Source organism: Anser cygnoides, chromosome 3, assembly GCF_040182565.1.
Source record: "Anser cygnoides isolate HZ-2024a breed goose chromosome 3, Taihu_goose_T2T_genome, whole genome shotgun sequence".
In the NCBI taxonomy this organism is placed as follows: Eukaryota; Metazoa; Chordata; class Aves; order Anseriformes; family Anatidae; genus Anser; species Anser cygnoides.
In genome coordinates, this window is record NC_089875.1 from 23,082,786 (window position 1) to 23,103,792 (window position 21,007).

At 40.3% G+C, this 21,007-nt stretch overlaps 1 protein-coding gene across 2 annotated transcripts in view; it reads right to left on the reverse strand.

Moving 5' to 3' along the window:
- Window positions 1-17,009, reverse strand: part of RAB3GAP2 (RAB3 GTPase activating non-catalytic protein subunit 2) — a 50,602-nt gene extending 33,593 nt beyond the window's left edge. The window contains exons 1-4 of one of the 2 annotated variants that reach the window (XM_048057564.2): window positions 16,852-17,009; window positions 6,965-7,029; window positions 2,897-3,020; window positions 715-796 (exon numbers count right to left, since the gene is read on the reverse strand). In XM_048057564.2, coding sequence (XP_047913521.1) covers window positions 715-796; window positions 2,897-3,020; window positions 6,965-7,029; window positions 16,852-16,951 — 371 coding nt within the window. In that variant the 5' untranslated portion in view covers window positions 16,952-17,009. Of the gene's footprint in view, window positions 1-714; window positions 797-2,896; window positions 3,021-6,964; window positions 7,033-16,851 lie in introns of both variants that reach the window. The other variant, XM_048057563.2, reaches the window with a different exon arrangement.
- Window positions 17,010-21,007: the final 3,998 nt, after the last annotated feature.

Below are 21,007 nucleotides of genomic sequence, written 5' to 3' on the forward strand. Positions count from 1 at the left end.
GATTCCAGAAAGCATCAGTCTGGTTATCTGAAGACAGATCTAGCAGAAATTTCGTATAAACACCAAATATATGACCAAGACAAATTTTCCAAGTCCTCTTAATGACTTGGAGCCTAAAACCATTTCAAAAAGTGACAGAAGCATGTAAAAGACTTTTTACTATGGAGGTCAGAGATGCAAAGCATAGATGAAATTCAACGCATCTAAGAAGATTAATACATTAAAAAGCATGTTAATGTTGATCACTGTTTGTAACTTCAACTGACTTCTTAAAGAGATGGCTTCCTATTTGCTTGAGGTTGTGAAAATGAAAATAAGAATTTCTAAAACAACTTCATACATTTCCAGTTGCAACATGTCCTGACAAAATACCATCTCTAGTATAGAGATGGTATTACCTACAGTAAAAGAATACATATACTTTTTTCTTCTAGTGACAGGAACCTGTAAAAAGCCCAATAATCCAGATTTGTTCAGAATGTCTAAGTTATATGGAAATACACTGATTTGCAGACAGCACTTCTCAATTTTATGAACTTGTCCTAAGATATCACACTGCCCATGAAGCAGACAAAGGTCACACAACTTACTAGTGTTGTTTTCAACATTAAAATGTATAAAACCATGAATGTACTTAGATAATAGCCAAAAACTATATGCTACCAATTATTAAATACAAAAACATTTTAATCACAGCTACATTTCAAGACCTACCCTTCTTCAACATTCAGAGAGCCACTCCAGCCAACAGCATACTGCATTTCTTCTTTGCCCTGGTCACTGTGCTTCCATTTAGCTGCCATTAAAAATAGACAGCATCTATTAAACTGTAATGCCTTGCATCTCACAGATATAATTCTATTCTTAATCTTTGCTTCTGTACAATACATCCTACCACACTTAGATTAAGCACCAATTACATACCTTGAAGATTGTAAATAAAACACTGTTTTTAGTAACTTTTCTAAAGAAATCTTGTTTCTAAAAAACTCAAATAGAACAATATGCTATTAAAATCCTTCTGAACACTTGGTTTTGTTCAAAAACCTCCATACAACAACACCCACTTCCTGAAATTTTAAAAGGTTCAATTAATATAACAGGCATCTTTGGGATAAAAGTATTAAGCAAGGGCAAGCTGCTTCTGGGATGATTACTGAAGCTGAGCTTAAACAGATAGCAAAACTTTAATTTTAACTCCCCAAAACAGGCATGGGAATCCTACACTAAATCTGACAACTTTTAATGATCACATCATAACCAAGGTTAGAAAACACTACACTTTCTTATTCACAGGGTTGAATTGCAACTGACATTTTACTGTTGAATCATCTTCCAGTTGCAAATGTACAACTAACGCTGTGTGGGATTTGTCTGATGCCTAAAACTTGAGACACAAGGACAACCTACCACTGTGTGGTACAGTTACTACAGAGAAGTTCAGCCACAGCAGTTCTCTAGCAGGTGAGCTAAATCATCTACTTATTCTTGATCCATTAGGAACTTTCTGAGGAATACCGCTGTCATTTTATTTTCTGTGAAAAATTAGCAACTAACCTATGTGTTTTTTAGAATATATAATTGCACATAACTTGCATTAATTTGTCATGCTGCAAATGCATTTGCCTATTTATGCAACTCCAAGCTTCAACAATCTGTTGTGTTTTTTTTTTGTGGTTTTGTTCTTAAAGGATATTAAAGAATCACAGAATGGTTTGGGTTAGAAGGGACCTTAAAGGTCATCTAGTTCCAACCGCCCTGCCATGGGCAGAGAGGGACACCTTCCACAAAATCAGGTTGCTCAAAGCCCCATCCAACCTGGCCTTAAACACTTCCAGGGATGGGGCATCCACAGCTTTTCTGGGCAACGTGTTCTAGTGCCTCACCACCGTCATAGTAAAGAGCTTTTTCCTTATACCTGATCTAAATCTACCCTCTTTTAGTCAACGTCATCCCCCCTTGTTCTATCACTACACTCCCTGACCAAGAGTCCCTCCCTATCTTTCCTTGTAGGCCCCCTTTAAGTACTAGAAGGCTGCTGTAAGTTCTCCTCTTCTCTAGCCTGAACAGCCCCAGCTCTCTCAGCCTGTCTTCATAGGAGAGATGCTCAAGACCTCTTATTGTCCTCATGGTTCTTCTCCAGACCAGCTCTAACAGGTCTGTGTCTTTCTTATGCTGAGGGCTCCAGAGCTGAATGCAGTTCTCCAGGTGGGATCTCACAAGAGCAACGGGGACGAATCATCCCATAGCACTAGGTTTCCCAGCATCAAGTTCATTTCCCAGCATCAACCACCAATTGCATGTGTTAAGAGCAATACCCCAGGCATCAGCACGTGTAAATGGAAGACGGTTGATCAGTGTTTATATATTATTCAGTGTACCTCTAAAAACAGTTTGAGAACTCTGCTTTAGAGTAAAATAAAAAGCCAAGTATTCTTCAGGATGGAGAAGAATTTTTTATCAATGCTGGAAATCTTGAAGACAATCCACCTCAATTTTCTCTCCTTCAAGCAATCGTGACTCAGTTCATTTTTTTCAAGGGAGAAGAAAAATAAGTTAAAATATTTTAGTAAAGGATAAAACTAACAGAAAAGTTTTGTTCCGCTTATTGGGCATGATTAACGTCAACATCTCTGATTAACAGAGTATTTATACAGCATATTTTGGATTTAGTTATTAATGATAAAATATTTTTCTCAGATAACACTATAGCTGAGAAATAAGGACAAAATAAGTAACTTACCAAGCAATACCTAGAAAATACACAACAGGTACTACAGAACGTTCCAAAATTCTTCAAAATATGACTTGGGAGGGTAAGTAGACAGGAGAAAAAAACTAGATCTCACTACTACTAAATGTACTAACACATATACTTAGTAGAATGTATACTTACACACTAAGAAAACTGCTTTCTGCTCATTTGCTATTACCATCAGGTCATTTGTTGGTGACAAGGACAACACACAGTCTTGAAGCCAGTAATTTTTCTGGTTCTTGGAAGCAGATTCCTCTTCTTCCTACAGGTAAAGCTTTAGTTAATGCATGCAATTATTTTTACATACAGAAAAACCTGCAAGGTTCATGACACTCTGACTTGCTCTCATTACCAGTCCTGAACGCACAATCACCTTTCAAGTTGCTGGCCCTCCAACTTGCATAAAAAGCCATGATACACAAAAAGGCAACCTTGCACTAATTATATTTGCATGTTTGCAAATCAGAAAACAGAAAAATCCCCACTGGGAGTTAAGATTGTAAATAATATTTATTTGGGGTTTTCCCTTCTACAGTTCAAACACAGCAAAAGCTTTAGACTATATTTAATAGCAAACTAAATGGTTCACAGCAGTAAAGTACAAATCTCAGTTTAAGCTAGCTTCAACCCAGACTTTGTAAGAAACACCAGAGGATTAAATGGAGAGCTGGTTGTTTTCACCTACAACTCCTTAAAATGAAGTAACAGGAAAATCCTCTGTTAAAAAAAAGCTACTTCACACACTGACCAATGACCCCGCACTCTCTATGCATTATTACACTTATTACACTCCATTGCTATGTGTGAATTGTACAACATTTCCCTCTCAGCTGTATTCCTGGTGACGGCGAAAAGGACCAGAGCGATCAGCATGGAGCTGGGACAGGAGAGGTTCAGGCTGAGTGTTAGGAAAAGATTCTTCACTGATAGCGGTCTGGCACTGGAACAGGCTCCCCAGGGCAGTGGCCATGGCACTGAGCCTGCTGGAGTTCAAGAAGCGTTTGGACAACGCTCTCAGACACACAGTCTGGTTTTTGGGTGGTCCTGAGCAGACCCAGGAGTTGTACTAAATGATCCTTGTGGGTCCCTTACAGCTTGGGATATTCTATGATTCCATGAAATGCTCTAGGAAAAGATCTGTGCATGACAAGTAAAAGAGACTGGCTTCTTCCCACTCCTATCCACCATCAATATGAATGGCCTAGTTCTTGCCTATGCAATGTGAACAAGATCAAGTTCCTTGCAGAAAGGCAATCCTGTTATGAAGTCACAAAAAACTTTTTCCGTCCATAGAAAATGTACAGTCATGCGACCTCAGCAGGGATACCTGCGGTTACAAGGCTGCAGTCCCAATTGCTAATAATTTTTATCCAGCTATTTCTAACACACACACTGACAGAGAGCACACTGGCATTTTTCAAGACTTTACAAAGAGATAATGATAATGATTTCCTGGGATACTCATGACTTTTAACTCCTTGTGTCAAAGGTAAACATATTAAGTGCAAAAATATATAAGCAGAAACCAAAGAAAATCCTTGCAGTTATTTTTTAATGTAATGTGTTTCAAATTGAGGAAATAGAAACCAAAAATCAAAGACTTGTTTAAAGATTAAAATAAATTAATATACCTCAGAACTCAAAAATATCTATATGCATAAACAAGTAACTTGAAACCTAAAAGACTTAAAATATGGTCAACACATTACTGACGAAAGTGTTAAAACAGAAAAAGCACGTAACTTGTAAAAAGCCTACTTTAAAAAGTGAAAAACAGCATGATTAAAATCAGCTCTTAAGATCAGACGTCAGCATCACCATCCCTACTAAATAGGAAATCAGTTGCATAAGAAGACACCTTGCAGAAGAATTTTTTAAAAATCAATGTCTTTATAAAAGTTCCATGAAACAGATACTTGTTCAGGTGACTTGAATAATTCCCAGAAGAGATGCATTTTACACTACCTATAATGCAAATCAGAGAGTTTTAAAAACTATTATATTGTTACAATATTCTAACAGTAATATTGTAATATATTGTTAGCAACATAACATTGTTATATTACAATAATAGTTCTCAACTCTGTGCTAGACTGATGAACTCAGTTTTGGTGTGTGGTCTCTACTTCGATGAATATGCTTCTACACAGACCCACCATTTTCATGTGGATGACAGTTCCGTCCTTCTTAAGAGTTTAACCTAGAACCACCAGCAACTTTGGATGAAAACAAGCAAGCAGAGAGGACTTCACCTGCTTGGCCAGAAGCACTCATAGGTCTTTACCAAGAAGGGTGTGAACTACATTGCAGAAGTTTGCCATTTTAAAAAGAAATGAATAAAAACGATGACAGTTACAACTCAGCTACACCTGCTAGACCTATTTACATCATACGTAGAAAACATTGAGGGAATTACGAGCATTATGGTACATGTAATAAAGATGCAGCCTGAGAAACACATTAATTTCATGAAAATCATAGTGGAGTTGAACACCCATGCTATTCAAGAGATTTTATGCTCCTTTCATTCCTTGACATCAGCTTGAGAGTGATTCATCCCTGGGAGAAACCACGCTCGTTTTAACTTCTCACCTCAGCTGTAGCATCTGTTTCCCTGCTCAAGTAAATAGCTGAAAAGATGCTGTCCCACTCCTTGGGCGTACTTCCCGCATATTGAGACAATTACAACAGTTAAGAGTTTTATTAACAAGGTGAGGTCCAGATTCCTCAATGTACCTCATTAGCTCTAACATGGCCTTAATCAAGCAATTTTGTTCAGATGATTCATTCAGATGCAGAGGATTTCTGCACAGACAGCTTTCCTAACAAAACATCGTATTCAAGTCAGCTGGCAGCTAGAAGTCTCTCAGCCTTACCAACAATCTGAGACCAGCTGTGTTATTCCCAGCAGCACTAGCTGGGCAGAGGGGTGGTTTCTTTCTTTCCTTTAAGGAGCAACTGTGCTGTCCTCATCCCATCTGTATAATTTGGTCTCTCCTGTAATACCATCCAGACATCACAACATAAGTGGAGTACTGCAAAATCATTACAAGATGTTTATGTCAGTGGTTCGGGATTTAGGAGTTCAGTTTAGATCCATTATAAAAGATTATATTAGTTCTCTTAAGAAAATCATCAACTGAGCAGCATCAAACACTGCTGAGAGGTAGACATCAAGGCAATACTTGTCACCATTCCAGTTTTCTTCACACTATAGCATGAAATTCTGAGAGTCTTACCTACAGACCATGAACTCACAAAGTTACTTAAGATCAGGGATAATGCACTTCAAGACTGGAATTACTCCTTATGATGCATTTCTCTACTAAAATAGAGTAATACGTTGTTCTGATTATGGTTGAAGGTACCGAGAATCATAGAATCATTTAGGTTGGAAAAGACCTCTAAGATCACCTACTCCAACCTTGTTGCTATCTCAAAACAAGCAGTACTCCTGAGGCTGTTGCAGTTCCCTTTTCTTAAGCATCAGGTACCAGCCTGCTCGTTTATAAGGAAGCTGTCTTCCAAATCCCAGAAGAACATTTAGTTCAGTGTTTGTTCTCAGCATGGTATTTTTACATGCAACTGTGAACCAAGATTTTTCTAAGAGTAACCTAGATCCTGAGACTAGATGGATGAATTTGTCACTCCACAGTTACTGCTCAGAAGCTGCACGGAAAATGGGACAGAATTGGATAGGCCTACTAAAAATATATATAAGTAGGTTACTTTATGATTTTTATTTCTAAATATAAACTGAAGCTGGTTCTGTTGCCTAGTCCTTAATGTCTATGTTTCACCAAAGTTGAGGTGGATTTTAAATACTATAAAGATGCATTGTTTTTACTTCCTCAGAAAGGACTGCAAGACTGTTCGCACCAAAGGGACACCAAGTGAGACAAAAACAAGGCTTCCTGTCTCTGGATAACTATAGGCAAAGACTAGGCAACAGCATCACAAAGAGAGAAAAAAAACTACAGAATACAAGAGTGAGTAATTACCACAATAACTAAATCATTCAAACTATATTTGGAAATAATTATGGGAGCAATGGACAAGAGCAGAAGTGTTTAAAATGCTGTTCAAGATCCATTTTAGCAAGTTGATAACTACCAAAGGAGAAAAAAAAAAAAGCAAACACAAGCAAGTGAAACAGTCCTTTAGAAAAGGTAATTTAGCAATCAATCCTTATAAATATGAACTTACAGGTTCTGGTAATTCTGCTTCATCCCAGGCTCCCCAGCCACCATCTTCCCAGTTCGTTGGTTTACCTGCTTTAAACAAAGAATATTTGTCACATGAAAACAGCATAGGCAAGGAAAAACAGTCAAAATGCTTCAATAATAGCAGATACTAAACAAGTACTACAGAAAAAAAACACATTAAAGTGGTAGAAATGGATGTCTTATTTCTTTTTATTTCCACATTTGAAACTATGACAAAGTAAAAACTAAAAAATCTAATCTAAGTACAAATTGGAAACAGGCATAACAACACTCGTGTTAAATTAATTCTGACAGACTGCATCTAGAACTCCGGACCACAACAGCTTACAGTGCCTGGTGCACCACATCGCTGATCCTTCAGCAGGGCCTCTGCGCGCTTTACTGAACAAATTAATCAATTTTGTTTTTTCTCAGTTTCTCCACAGCCATTTCAAGAGAGCCAAGATGAATTTCTAGTTATATACAGCAAACTGAAATGCAGAGTTGGGAGATAAGGACAAAAACCCTGTGTGTCCACTTGACAAAAAACTTTCTACAGTAAGTATGGAGACCTACCTTGCTGTAAAATTTAAGCCTTAGCTTGATTTCTAATGGTTACTACTCCAAAGACAGAAAAAGTACTATCTTGTACATATTAGCAGACAGTCACAGAGAGAAAATAAGGGGACAGTATGCACTTTCCAACCCTTCGAGACTTCACGTACACATCTCCGAGCATCATACCAACTGATGTAAGAAGCCCTGCAACATCATAAGAACCATGCGTACACAATTTTATGAGAAATATTTCTGTATGCAAGTAAAATATCTTCCTTTCCTTAATGATGTGGGTTTTTTTAGTCAATTGCAGGATCAGCCAGTAGCAACATAAGTTCATTTTAACAATGAATGACTGCACACATGGAAATTCACCTATGATAAACAAAACACCTGAGACCAGGATGATGCAGATTCCACAACCACCCCAAAGCAGCCACAACAAAAGCTGAGGCTGTGGCCTCCAAAGGCAAAAAGATCACAAGGATACTGTCTATTTACCTCTCTGCAAGACAAAAGAAAATCAGCTAGACACCAATCGGTTTCAATTATGTAATTCAGAAACCTCAGGGAATCCAAAAGCTTACAAAATAACTCAAATACCTGAGAAAACTGCAATTTGTTGAGACAGGCCTACTTCTCAGTTGCCTTATACGGGTTAACATATTAGTCGTATGTAAAAAACGTTTGAGATTCTTTAATCAAAACACAGAACCTAATGAGAATTAGAAAGCATTAAGTACTGCACAGGCATTAAGGATTAAAAAAATGTAGACTTCCTACAGTCAGTGAGTTCAGCACAATTCTCAACCATCACCGGCACCTGCAAGTAGATTGGCATCACTGCAGCAGCTTAAAGAAACAAGTATTGAATGTTACTGCTGATGTTAGGGCTGATGTTACTGCTTCAGATTTCATAAGACATCAAGACCTGCCTGAGGATTTCACTCAAGTTCTTCATTAACTTGTCATGGCTACATTGACCTTAAGAAGAAGTTTACGCATCATGTCTCAAATTAGTTCAAATTTAGTTTTAAGCAAGCCAAGCTTTCCCATTTTGGATGGCCAAAGGTTTGTATCAAGAACACTCCAATTATAATTCCTCTAAAAACTCTGATTCCTTTAGCACCAGAAGAAAAAAAGCTAATAAGAATCCAGTACGACAGAATAGAAATCTGTACTCTGTTTACAAAAGTTTTTAAAGCTTTTGTATGGCTAATGAAGACAAAAGACTTTAAAAAATATTTTGCCTTATTTCTTAAGCTTTCCACCAGTGCTGTTAAGAAGGTGTTTCACAAGACTGGATGACAAAAGATCCACTGTATGAATAATCTGTGTTAAAATTGAAACATCTGCACCATCTACAGAAGGGGTGAGTCAGCCAGTTTTACCGCATCATCATCAATACAAAGCTGACGGCACCGCTATCTCAGGCCTAACTATAAAAGCTTCCAAGGGTCAAAGCCTCATCTTGTGCTTGAGCTTAAGAATTTTCCGGTGTACAAATATATAAAGGACAATTACAGCAAATACTGTTGAATATGAACCGCAAGAAGAAAGCAGTAACCAACTTCAATATTTAGTTTAAGGTAGTGTGGTGGTTTTACTCATCTGGGCAGCTGAGCTCTACCACAGCCTCTTACCATCCTCAAAGAGAAAGGGGGAGAAAATATGATGCAAAGGGCTCAGGAGCTGAGATAAGGACAGGGAGATCACTCAACTATTACCATCACAGGCAAAACACACTCAGCATAGAGAGATTAATGAAATCTATTACCTATAACTAACAAGCTAGAGAAGTGAGAAACAACAACAAAACTAAAAACACCTTCCCCCCCCCCCCCCCCCCCATCCACCATCCTCTACCTCCTCCCACCAAGCAGCATGGGGGAATGGGCAATGGGAGCTGTGGTCAGCGTACAGCACTTCATCTCCGCTGCTCCTTCTCGGTCCCTCTCTGTCCCTGCTCCCCATGGGGTCCCTCCCACGGGGTGCCGTCCTTCTCGAACTGAGCCTGTGGGCTCAGCTCAACAGCTCACAGGCAGCAGCTCTTCAAGCACTGCTCCCACACGGCTCCGTACCACGGGGTCCATCCCCCAGGAGCAAACTGCTCCAGCACGGGTCCCCCACGGGCGGCAGCTCCCCCCAGACCCCCTGCTCCTGCGTGGGCTCCTCTCCACGGGCTGCAGCTCCGGCCCGGGGCCTGCTCCTGCGGGGGCTCTCCATGGGCCGCAGCCTCCTCCAGGCCACATCCACCTGCTCCACCGGGGGCTCCTCCACGGGCTGCAGCGTGGAGATCTGCTCCGTGTGGGACCCGTGGGCTGCAGGGGGACAGCCTGCTCCACCAGGGGCCTCTCCACAGCCCGCAGGGGAACTTGTGCTGTCTGCCTGGAGCACCTCCTGCCCTCCTGCTGCACCCACCTTGGGGGCTGCGGGGCTGCTTCTCACTCCTCTCTCCCAGCTGCTGTTGTGCAGCAGTTTTTTCTCCTTAAAATCTGCTCTCACAGAGGCCCAACCAACATCGCTTATTGGCTTGACCCTGGGCAGCAGCGGGTCCCTTTGGAGCCAGCTGAAATTGGCCCTTATCTAACATGGGTCAGCTTCTGGATTCTTCTCAGAGAGGCCTGCAGCCCCCTGCTACCAAAACCTTGCCACATAAATCCAATACATTCCCTACAGCACAGAGCTGACCAGCCTTTCCAAGAAACCTCAATTACAACACTGAGATGAACACCCAACATAGAACTTCCACTGTGACAGTTCTTGCTGCCTCTTTGTGAATAGTTATTTTCAATGTTGTCACCATCTTCCTCATGTGAATCTAGATCAATCAAAAGAGGATGGAAAAATGAGGTAGAGGTGAGGTATCATCTCACTGATGAAGCTACAGAGATCTTTCCCAGCTGTGTTCTCCCCTGCAAAGCTAGCATCTCCCCCAGCTTACAGCCATTAAAAGCTTGCTCCATCATATCCGTCCTCGGCATTATACAGACAGGCCCTACATGCTTCAATCAAATGCCTTTCCCAAGCACCTGAATACATTCCTTCCATACATTAATTCTTCTGAGAAAAACTGTGTCCCTACCCATATCAGACACCTCACCTATGCACTGAAACAGTGAGTGAAGCAGGGTATTAAACAACAGACAACTAAACTCTGGAACAGTGAGTGAAGCAGGGTATTAAACAACAGACAACTAAACTCTGAACCAATGGCCAGAGAAGCAGAGGGACACACCTGTACCTTATGCCACCAAAGCACTGTGTAGTTCACTGGCACCAATGAATCACACAACATCCCACAGAAGCTGTCAGCTTGCCAAAACTTTCCTGTGCACCAGCGCTTGATAACATTGGTCAAGTGAGAGATGACTTGGTATCCAAGTTGCCTACAACAAAGATTTTGAATCAATCCCCCACAATTTCCTTTAGTAGTCCTGTAGATCAGGACTAGCAACTGTGGAATGAGACACCAATAACGATCAACACCTAAGCAACTCTTCACTTGTAACATGTTCATTTTTCCAGCCCACTGTTGGGAGATGAAGCTTTGTTGTGCAAGCCTACACTTCCATTACCTCTATCTCAGGCTAGTAACAGATGTCTGGTACATAGCTCTCCTGTGTTAATAAAGCAGCAGCAGCAACATGACAGATTTTGCTTTATTGCGGAGACTGCAAAAACAGAAGTTCATCTACTGGGTCTACAAAAACTACTTCATTCTTCAGTTTGAAGCATACAGCACTGAAACTTTATCATCAGTACATTTGAAACTTTAAAGGTGCTCCCTATGCTGCACATTTGCAAAATTGACGTTAAAGCATAAGAGACTTTGTTTCAAGCATATTATCATAAACTTAAGACCCAAAAGAATAATTTCTATACTGAGGAGCATGTTTTGTTTAGAAGACAAGAAAAGAGGAAAGAAACCTTAGCAAGAGATCTATACTACTGAGGTTTAACTAGCATTTAACACGTCAAATTCAATATGAAAAGTGTTTTTACTCTGCTTAAGACTTTCTCCCCAAAGTGCAGAATGTATCCGAGTACAGAGAAGTGCAGAGAAGGTACCAGAGCAGTCTGTTTGTCCAAGCTGGAGAGCTCCTCGTGGAAACCAGACCCCCAAAGCTAGACATCAGACTACCCCTAACTGCATCGATAGAAGGCTTTAGAACAAGTTAATAGATGTTTTTTTTTTTAAATACGAGAGAAAATTTAATACACGCACAAGACAATCTGTCTTCAACAGGTTTTTATATGTTGTCTGTAAAGTATCAAGCTGCATCAGGTAAAAATCTAACGTATACACACTTTTTGCATATAAAAATGATAAATAAAACCAAGTCGTACCAATTCATTTCATACAGTAATTTCACGTGTACAGTTTGATGAGTTTATGATCTTCCAGTTTCCTTCTCATCAGTACCTTAAAACTTTATAAAATTAATATGTAACAATTTCTTGTAGTATTATCAGGTGAAGAGTTTCAGATTTTTTTCTACATACGTTTATAGCTATTCTGATACCGCCAGATTGCACAATAAGCGAAGAAATACCAGTTTCTTTTCCGTACGGGCCAAGGAATTTTAGAAATAGTTTTAAATCTACTTGCTATTCAGTAATCTGAGATTTTTCCTCAAAGTTCCCCTCAAGTGGGAACTGCCAGATATACTAGACAGCCTTGCCAGCATTACTAGCAAACCCTTTCTGAGATCAGTATTATGTTTACTCTTTCTTATCACTTCAAATGTCCATAACAAGTGAAAAAAGAAAAGATGACATTTAAGCTAAATTAGCTCACTAATCTGAAAAAGAAATTGAGAATTATTTGGAACAATTTATCCTCTAGATGGTCACAATTGCTTTAACTTATTCTTTTTTTTTCACTGTTTAAAATTGATCCATGTAATACATAATGTTTTTTTCCTTTTCTTTTCTTTTTTTTTTTTAAATAATGCTGCCAATTTCTATGGTTTACTGTTACAACTTAACCCTAAAACCAAAGTTTAAGGTCCCATTGAAGGGGAGGAATCTCATGATACTACACAGCACAGGATACAAATTAGACACACGATATACAAAACACGGTATTTCATCTTTCTTTCAAATGAAAGTCACAGATCAGGTTATTGTAAGAAAGAAAGAAGAATATCCAGCTAAGGGGATGTTAAAGCTGCAAAAAACCCTCAGGTGTGAAGACGGTTAGGACAAAGTACTCTGATGCCACTCTGTCATGTGTTGAGAACATCACTTAGTCTTTCCAGTACCTCAGAGCGTATTAACAATTATGCATGAAACATAATACTGGTATAATATTTTTGATATTTTACAGGAATACAGACATGGCAAGAAAGGAAACTTAAATGTGTATGATGAAATCTGGGGAGGGAGAATCTGACTAAAAAGGCAATACGGAAAAGATTGTCAGAAGGCACTTCGAGAGGAATATACCAAATTCAATAAGAGGCACACAGATACACTTAAGAACCCTGCTGTTAAAAGCAATTTAGAAATTAATTTTGTAATGCATTTTTTTCTTTTTTACCTAGTTTCCAACTCTGAAATAAAAAGCCTGGCTTTCTGTATTTCTGAATTAAATTAGTTGATCCCGATAAAGCAAAGTGCATAAGCACAACCCCAAAGATGAAGTTTCGAGGAACTGAGCAGAAGAGCGTCTTTCAGGACACTGTCAATTTAACACTGCTGGATTTTGAAGAAGAGTTCTTCTACCAACATTAAGCTATCATTCCTACTGTAAAAGAAGAACAATAAACAACCCACATAAGGGTCAAAACATTCCCCACACTTCCAACAGCCCGAGCCCCACTCCAAAATAAGTAGCAGCATCTCGGAATTGTACACTGGGCTGTGAACCGCCCTGAAGTGACATGCTTATTATCAGACACGTAGGCATCATTGCTTGGGAACTCCCAAGGAGCAGTGGTGTTTTGTGTTTTTTGGTTTTTTTTGATGAATTTCATTGAGGTAGTGGGAGATAAATGCATTTGGGAACTATAAATATCTGCAAACCAGGAAAGTATTAATTTTTTTTTGTTCTCTTTCACACTGACACCTCCAAACTCCAGCAAGCACCAGTCCTACCTGGCTATGGCACTAAACTGCTGTCGTCAAGCCTATCAAGAGATTTAAAATGCACAGTTCAAGCTCAGTGTCTATTAGAACAGGCACGCTGCATCATTTTAAATGAACTGCAGATAAATTCCTCAAACAAATTATAAATATTATAAAAAAGTGCTATACCTTTATTGCTTAGTTTTCTGCTCTTTGCAGTTACACATCCATCAATTTCTTAATGCTACAGTTTCGTTATGCCTGTGAAGCTTGATCATATTTTGCAAATTGCATGGATTTAACGATTTTTTTTTATTCACATGCAGTGTTTTATTATAGACAGCTGTATAACGGAGCTAACCGTTACAGCTGTTCTTTGATCTGGCCAATACATCATCCAAGAACATCTTCTCCACAGCAAGCTGTCAAATTAAATGCAATACAAACACTTCCTATCCCTAGTATTTGCACACTGGACGCAGTAGTCTTCAAAGCCACTTAGATATCACTAGGCTCAGGCTCCACAGAGGATTCATGCCTCATTATCAGCAATAACTTTTCCCAAGAATCATCATCATGCTTAAGAGTCCCATTCTTCATTAAAATGTGAAACAGCAATTTCCCCCCCCCCCCCCCCCCCCCGAAGAATAAAGGGATGAGAACCTGTTATTAAGCACCATTAACCAGTTTGCTCCATAACACTGGCAAGATCCGCCCTAACACTTTTTATTCTAACATATCCAATAAAAAGTAGCTAAATGTTTTTATCACAGCAGAGCAGTCACTACCTCAGTCTATGGACGTTTAAGCTGTTTAAGCATTGTAGCATTAGGTGTTTCAATATATGATTGCATATTGCAACTGGGGAGAAGGACACAAACCCTTCCTTCCAGTGCTTCCTGACCTGCTCCACTGGCACCTGCAGAACTGACTTTACATGAAGCTCAGAGGAGGACATCATTATTTTTTTCTTCCACTTTATCAGACAAGTATATAATTTGCAAAAATTAGACAAACTGTTGGGCTACTGATAAAGGTTAAGTGAAGTTGTAGTTGATAGGATGCTTTCTATCATCTTTTTCTACAGCTGAACGTGTTTAAATTTTACCTGCACAAAGGAAGAAAATAACTTACCTTAAAAATCTGCATTTTTATTCTACGTCATTTTACCTACATCCATATTTTTAATGTACGGAGCGTTTCGATAACCCTTTTAAAATTAAGCCTAAATGTAGATTAGCCTAGCATGTTATAAGTAAATGAAATATGCTGCTATGTTAAACTACAGCTCAAAATGAAAAAAATGGCCAATGCTAGAAGAGCAGAAAAACTTCTCATCTTCAGATGAAAAGTTCTTCTTTAGACAACTAAGAAACAAAAAGAAGAAAAGATACACAGCTTCTAAAAAAAAAAAATCCCAAACCTACACGTTAAAGAAAGCACCTCTGCAAAATTTTTTTTTTAATCCAAAATCTGACAGGAGCTTTAAATAATTAAAAAGTTATGACTCCAAGAAAAAAAAATATTAAGTTACTGTTTAACAAAAAGGTTTAGTATGTACTTTACTTTTCCTAACGTTGTCAGCATTTTTCATTTAGCTATAAAGTTTAAAAACTAGTCAAGGAGTTTCCATACAAATGCAGACTAACTTTGAAAATAAAAAACTAGAAACCTTCAGCTTGTGATTTCTTTCCAGCAAAAAGTTCTTCCATGCAAACCAAGAGCCAAAGCATACCACAAAGAGGAAGCAAAGTAATTTTGAACTGCCATGCAACAAGCCAGTTGCTTACAAGGTAAAGTGACTGGATTAACACAGAGGTGAAAAACAGTAAAGGATCAGACAATCAAAAAACAATTAAATATTTCCAGCCATCGCTGCAACTCGGAGCACAAGACCTTGAGAGTAGCAGTGAGTGTAGCAGATATGCCATCGCAGCCTAACAGGAGTTCCCAAACCTTGCAGCTCCAACGATTCAGGTCCTTAGGCTGCAGAGTAGCAGCAATGCAGACTTCAAGAAACAAGTGCAAAAGGGAAAAGGATCTCCTATTCCACGCAGACAGATCTATTTTTTCTAACTTAAGATACCTCCACCACTTACTCATTTCTAACTTAGACACCTCTGGAAGTTGTACCAGCGTTTCTCCCGGACAAAGATGAATGCACTAACAATTTCTGCTTCAACATAGCTAGTTCATATTCCTATGTAAAAGTCACTTTGAGAACTATTACTCACTTACATTCATGCTCTTGAGCCAAGGAGGTGGTTGCAGTATTAAAAAAAAATACTGCTACAAATCCAAAAGACTCAAGTAAGTCTAAATTTTGAAAAATTCTAAATTCTGGTACTCTGCCGTCATGTCTGACCGACCACACATAAATATTCCTGAATACTATCTACTCATTAAAATGGATGAACAGTGCATTTTAGGATGTATGCTGTCCCTGATACTACCATGTTTTGTGGCTTTCCAGTATACTAAATGCTTCCTCTCTTCCATTTGACAAATCCACACCACCACAAGTGTCCAGGAGTTACTTTACACCAATTGGCCTTGCATGTGCGACCAAATAAGAGAGAAATTCTTTAAAGCCTTTCAGCACACACTTTTAGAAACACAAACACGTTACCATCTGTTGCTTTTACCTTCTGTTTTTATCAAGAGGCACGGACAGGACGCTAAAGGTACCAGAACCCTTCCTTTAGATAGGGATGACACCAGAAGAGGAGCCATACGGAACCTGTGCGCGTTTTTTGGAGCACTGCAGCAGCAAAACAAGCACAGGTAGCGGAACATAAGTGTTTTCTATCAGAAGTTTTGAACAACCTAAGGTATGACAAATAGGACTGATTATATAAAACTCTTACAGAATTACTTTCTGTCAAGTGCACTTGAACAATGAAGCATACCAAGTCCAACCCTGAGCACAAAAAGCGACCATCAATAAAACAGGCTACGATACGCAAGTTTTGGTGGTAAATTTACCTGGCTGGACATACGTTGTTTTCTTAAAACACTTTAACAGCTGTTGCGTGACATCTCCTTCTCCTAACCCCCTCCCAAACCTCGTGTGTCTTTAAGTCAGCACGCCGCTGCTCCCTCTCAGAGCCCTGCGCGCAGACCCTCCACCAGCACCCCGGCTATCCGCTGCCAACGCCGTCGCCCCGTACGGCAACACACCAGCCCCGCGCAGCCCCCCCTGCCCCGGCCGGCGGCCCGCTCCGGCGGGCAGCCCCGAGCGCCCCGTCCCGCACTCACCGCCCCCCGCGGCGCCGCCCTGCCGCCGCTGCGGGCAGAGGAAGTCCCGCGCCGCGCCCAGGTCCCGCAGGCGGCCGAAGGGGACGAGGGCACACGCCATGGCGCCGCCGCCCGACCCGGAACCGCTCCGCGCCGCCCGCCCTCCCGCACGGCACCGGCGGGGCGCGTGCGCGGGGCCGGGACCGCTCCCTCCGTCCCTCCCTCAGCCCCGCTGCTCCTCCTCCTCATCCTCCCTCTCCTCCTCCTCCTCCTCCTCCTCCTTTTCCTTCTCCTGCTGCTCCGCCGGGTGCCGACGTGGCCGCTCAAGGCGGGGCCGCCGTTTGCCGAGGGCATTCGGGGCTCGGCTCCCCTCAGGGCCACGGCCCGTTAGAGGCAGCAGTGGTTAGGGTGAGTGGGATTTACTGGGGGCGCCGACAGTTAACACACAGCATCGAAAACCCCCCTCTAGGGCAAGGAGAAGAAAAGCGTGTGAGAAGAAGGCCAGGGGATGTTCTCTGGGCCTCGAAGAAAAGGTGCTGTCGGGAGCCCTTTATGATTTTAAATAAATCCTACTTTACTGTGGCTTCTTATTACTGCTTACTTTTAGCATACATCAGTGTAGTTCGGGGTTTGAGGTAGGCTTCTTGGGTGCTGGTTAAAGACCATCTAAGACCGAGCACTAACTCTTCTATTTACTAAGAGAAGTTTAATTCAAAATCACTTCAGATTTTCCTGAAGGCACAGACCATATACACAGTCTGGGTATACAGTCACAGGCTATAACCTCTAGAAAATCTCCATCAAATTTTCAAATAAACTGTCTTTAACATCTCCTGACAGCTTCTAATGTTCTCACCTGTTCTATTTTGCTGCAGTAATCAGAACCCAGTAACAGTTTTGCCCTCAGCGACAGCTTGGACATTTATTTTTACGTTTAAAATCTGCGGCTCCTCAGGCAACACACAGGTTAGACGTGGATTTAAGCAGATGAATAATCCCGCACCTATTCAGAATGGCTGAATCCTGCGTTTTTCTGAGCAGGCATAAAATGGCATGTTGTGTACCAAAGGAAGGAGGCTCTTGGAAATTAAGGTCACAGTGGGAAATGTTGAAAGCAACAGGTTTGGAGGAATGACTAATGACTTTGAAAACACTAATTAAACATGTAAAGCCTATGGGAAAAAAAAATAATGGTAAATGTGTAACATATGCAAAGGTGCTAGTAATGTCAAGTGAATAAATAAAGAGCATACAAGAAATTAAATGAAGAACATAGTTTGTCATTCTTCTAGGGATACTTTCATCACCTCATGAAAATATCCTCCTCTGAGACTAGTGAACAGTGTAAGACGCTGTCATATCCCTGCCTGGTTTGCTGTACGCAAAGAAGTCGTGTTACAAAACTGCCAAGATACTAATTAATGCATAAAATAAGGCAATGAATAACTCAGCAAATGAATTAATATTTAAGACAGGATTGAGCTCTGATGAACCCATGTTTTCGCTTTGGCTATGGAATTACCTTTTGTGTGTTTGTTGTACCATTTTCAATACATATTAATTTAAAAAAAAAAAGTCATAAATAGTAATCAATGTTCTTAAAGACATTCAGATAAACGTTCAATCAATATCCAAAACTAACAATACAATCGTAGTGACAACAATACTTTGCATTTATGTAGGTTCCATCATTTGGAGCCCTAAGTGCATTTTACAAAAAATGCAAAATTAGGGCTGTTAGGGGTTTTCACTTGGAGAAATGAAGGTAATGAAAGATTAAGTGATTTGCTCAGGGTCAGCCCACAGATCCATGGAGTACTGTGAGTGAAACTCCGTTTTTCATCGTCAGTGATGATCTCCACTTGTTCATTCATGCTAGTTAGCATAAATAAATATGTAGAGTCCTGAATTTGGTCTTTGATTATAAGTGAAAATGAAAACGACCATTTACTTAATAGTTATAGCAGACTCACGTATATTGTCATCTCAGCTTGATACCAGCAATTACCTTCTCAAATCTATCATATATGGCTTCCGAGTAACGCAGTTAGCCCTGTCTTGGGATATCTGTAGCCAGCCTCTCTGTCTATCCAGGGGATAAGGCGCTGAGCTCTTTGTTCAGAGCTCCCAGCAGGCACGAGTCAGAACCGGGGCAGGGCCAGAAGCATGAAGATTAAATAGTGCTGTCACAGGCAGATCATGAAATTTAGTAAATGCTGCATTTTGAAGAGCAGAAGACAGAAAGATGCCTTCGAGGACTATGTATGCCACTGGTATTTCTCTCTTCCTATAAAGTTCTTGCATACAGTGAAGTGCATTCTAGGCCCCAATTTGTGGAAGGAAAACAACATACCAAAGAAATGACTTCCATTTAGTCACTAGGCCAGATGTTCTGACTCACAGCACATGCAGAAGAGGAGTGAAGACAGGGAGGGCTGGACAGTACGTCTCTGGCTGTTCTGAGCTGGGTTAAGTCCGCACGTGAGCAATCTTTTTTCCACTCTGCATACTTAGGCAGGCAAGCGTAGCAGCTCCAGTTGAGATTTATCTACAAGAGCCTATAAGGCTTAACAAAATTCTGTATATGCCTTGCCACAAATTCATCCTTTGAAATTTGTAGTAGTGTGGGAGTCATGAAGATTAGCGTGCTCTTCACTGAAGATTTTATTCACAAATTTGTATAGAGAAATGTGTTTACTATCCCAAACTTAGACTAAACAATCAAAACAACAAAATCCTTCCCCACAAAATGACAGATAATCTGAATCTTAAATTCATTTTCCAGATTTTTATTTTTGAAGTAACAAGATTTTCAAGATCACATAGATCTTTTGTCATCATTGAATGTTTTTGATGGGTGCTGCGCTCTCAGACTCTTCCTTTGCATTTCTTGATTTTTGCCTAAAGACGTGGTTTAAGCAGCGTTTTAACAGCCAAAGTACGTTGCCCCACAAATATACATATAGAGGATGATGAAACCCCCCAAAAGTTGTCATCCCACAGTTTGCTCTGCATTTTTGAAGAGCAGTCCTGAGACAGAAAGGATCTGACCTGTGCTGAGCCAGTATTTTTTGTTCTAAAAGCCAGTTCTGGAAATGAAAGCAAACCCTGCCTTGCTGATGTACTTGCCAGTTTGTAGCAGTGTGGTGTGCAGCTGCAAAGCCATGAGGGATGACGATCTGTCTTGCCCCTTTTTTTCCTCACCTTTCTGGGCCAGGCTCACACTGGCATCCTTGCCTGCCTGTTATCTGTGCCTGCAAAGGGCAGGTGTTGCTACGCAACTGTGCACCAGCCACCACAGGCTAGCTTTAGTACAGAGAATTAACTAAATTAGTTCTGATGAAGACAAGATACATCTGGAGAGCAGCAGGAATAAGGAAAAAAGAAATAAGAAAAAAAAAAAAAGCTATGATTTGCACTAGTGAAAAGGTGGCCAATCAGAAAGGGTAGTTTTGAAGGGAAAGAGGGAATGACATACATGGCCCAAGTGGAAGTAGTAAATACAGAATTAAGTGTTCTTCAGGGCAAGCACTGTCTCCGTCTCTGTGCATCACATAGCACAGCAAAGCTCCAAATCTAGGGGGCTGGCTTCAGGATACTGCCATAGCATAAAAAAAGAGAAAAAAAGTGATGCCACAGAACTTTCCACCTCACCCTCTTGCTAGTCCCAGTTAAGTATGGACTTTAGGAGGTAAGGAATATGGGAAGAAAAGCTAGACAATTTAATAGCTCACTTTTCTGTCCTGGGAAATTGTTACCTCCACTGCCTCCTTGAGCCACCCTGGCTTGCATGACATCAAGCATGCAGAAGCCTTGGGTGACTACTCAGTGGCTGGGGACTTGCTAAAAATTTTTTTTCCTAATCCTAAGAATATAATTATTGGATTAATGCATATACCATAATTATTTTTTCTTGCAATAGGGGCATTCTGTGCTCACTGAGCCAACTTTTGTCCTTTTGTATTGCCCAAGTTCCCCAACCTCAGAATCCAGACCGTAGCATTCCATGGAAAAGCACATCAGCTATTAGGTTAAATATTTGCATAATTCCTCTAGAGATAAGGGCCAAGCAAAAATATACAACTTTTCCTGAGCATATTCATGTTTTGTCATTAATTCACTGCAAGCTTACTTATTCCTATCTGTGCTCACTGTTCATGAATATTTCAGCAAATAA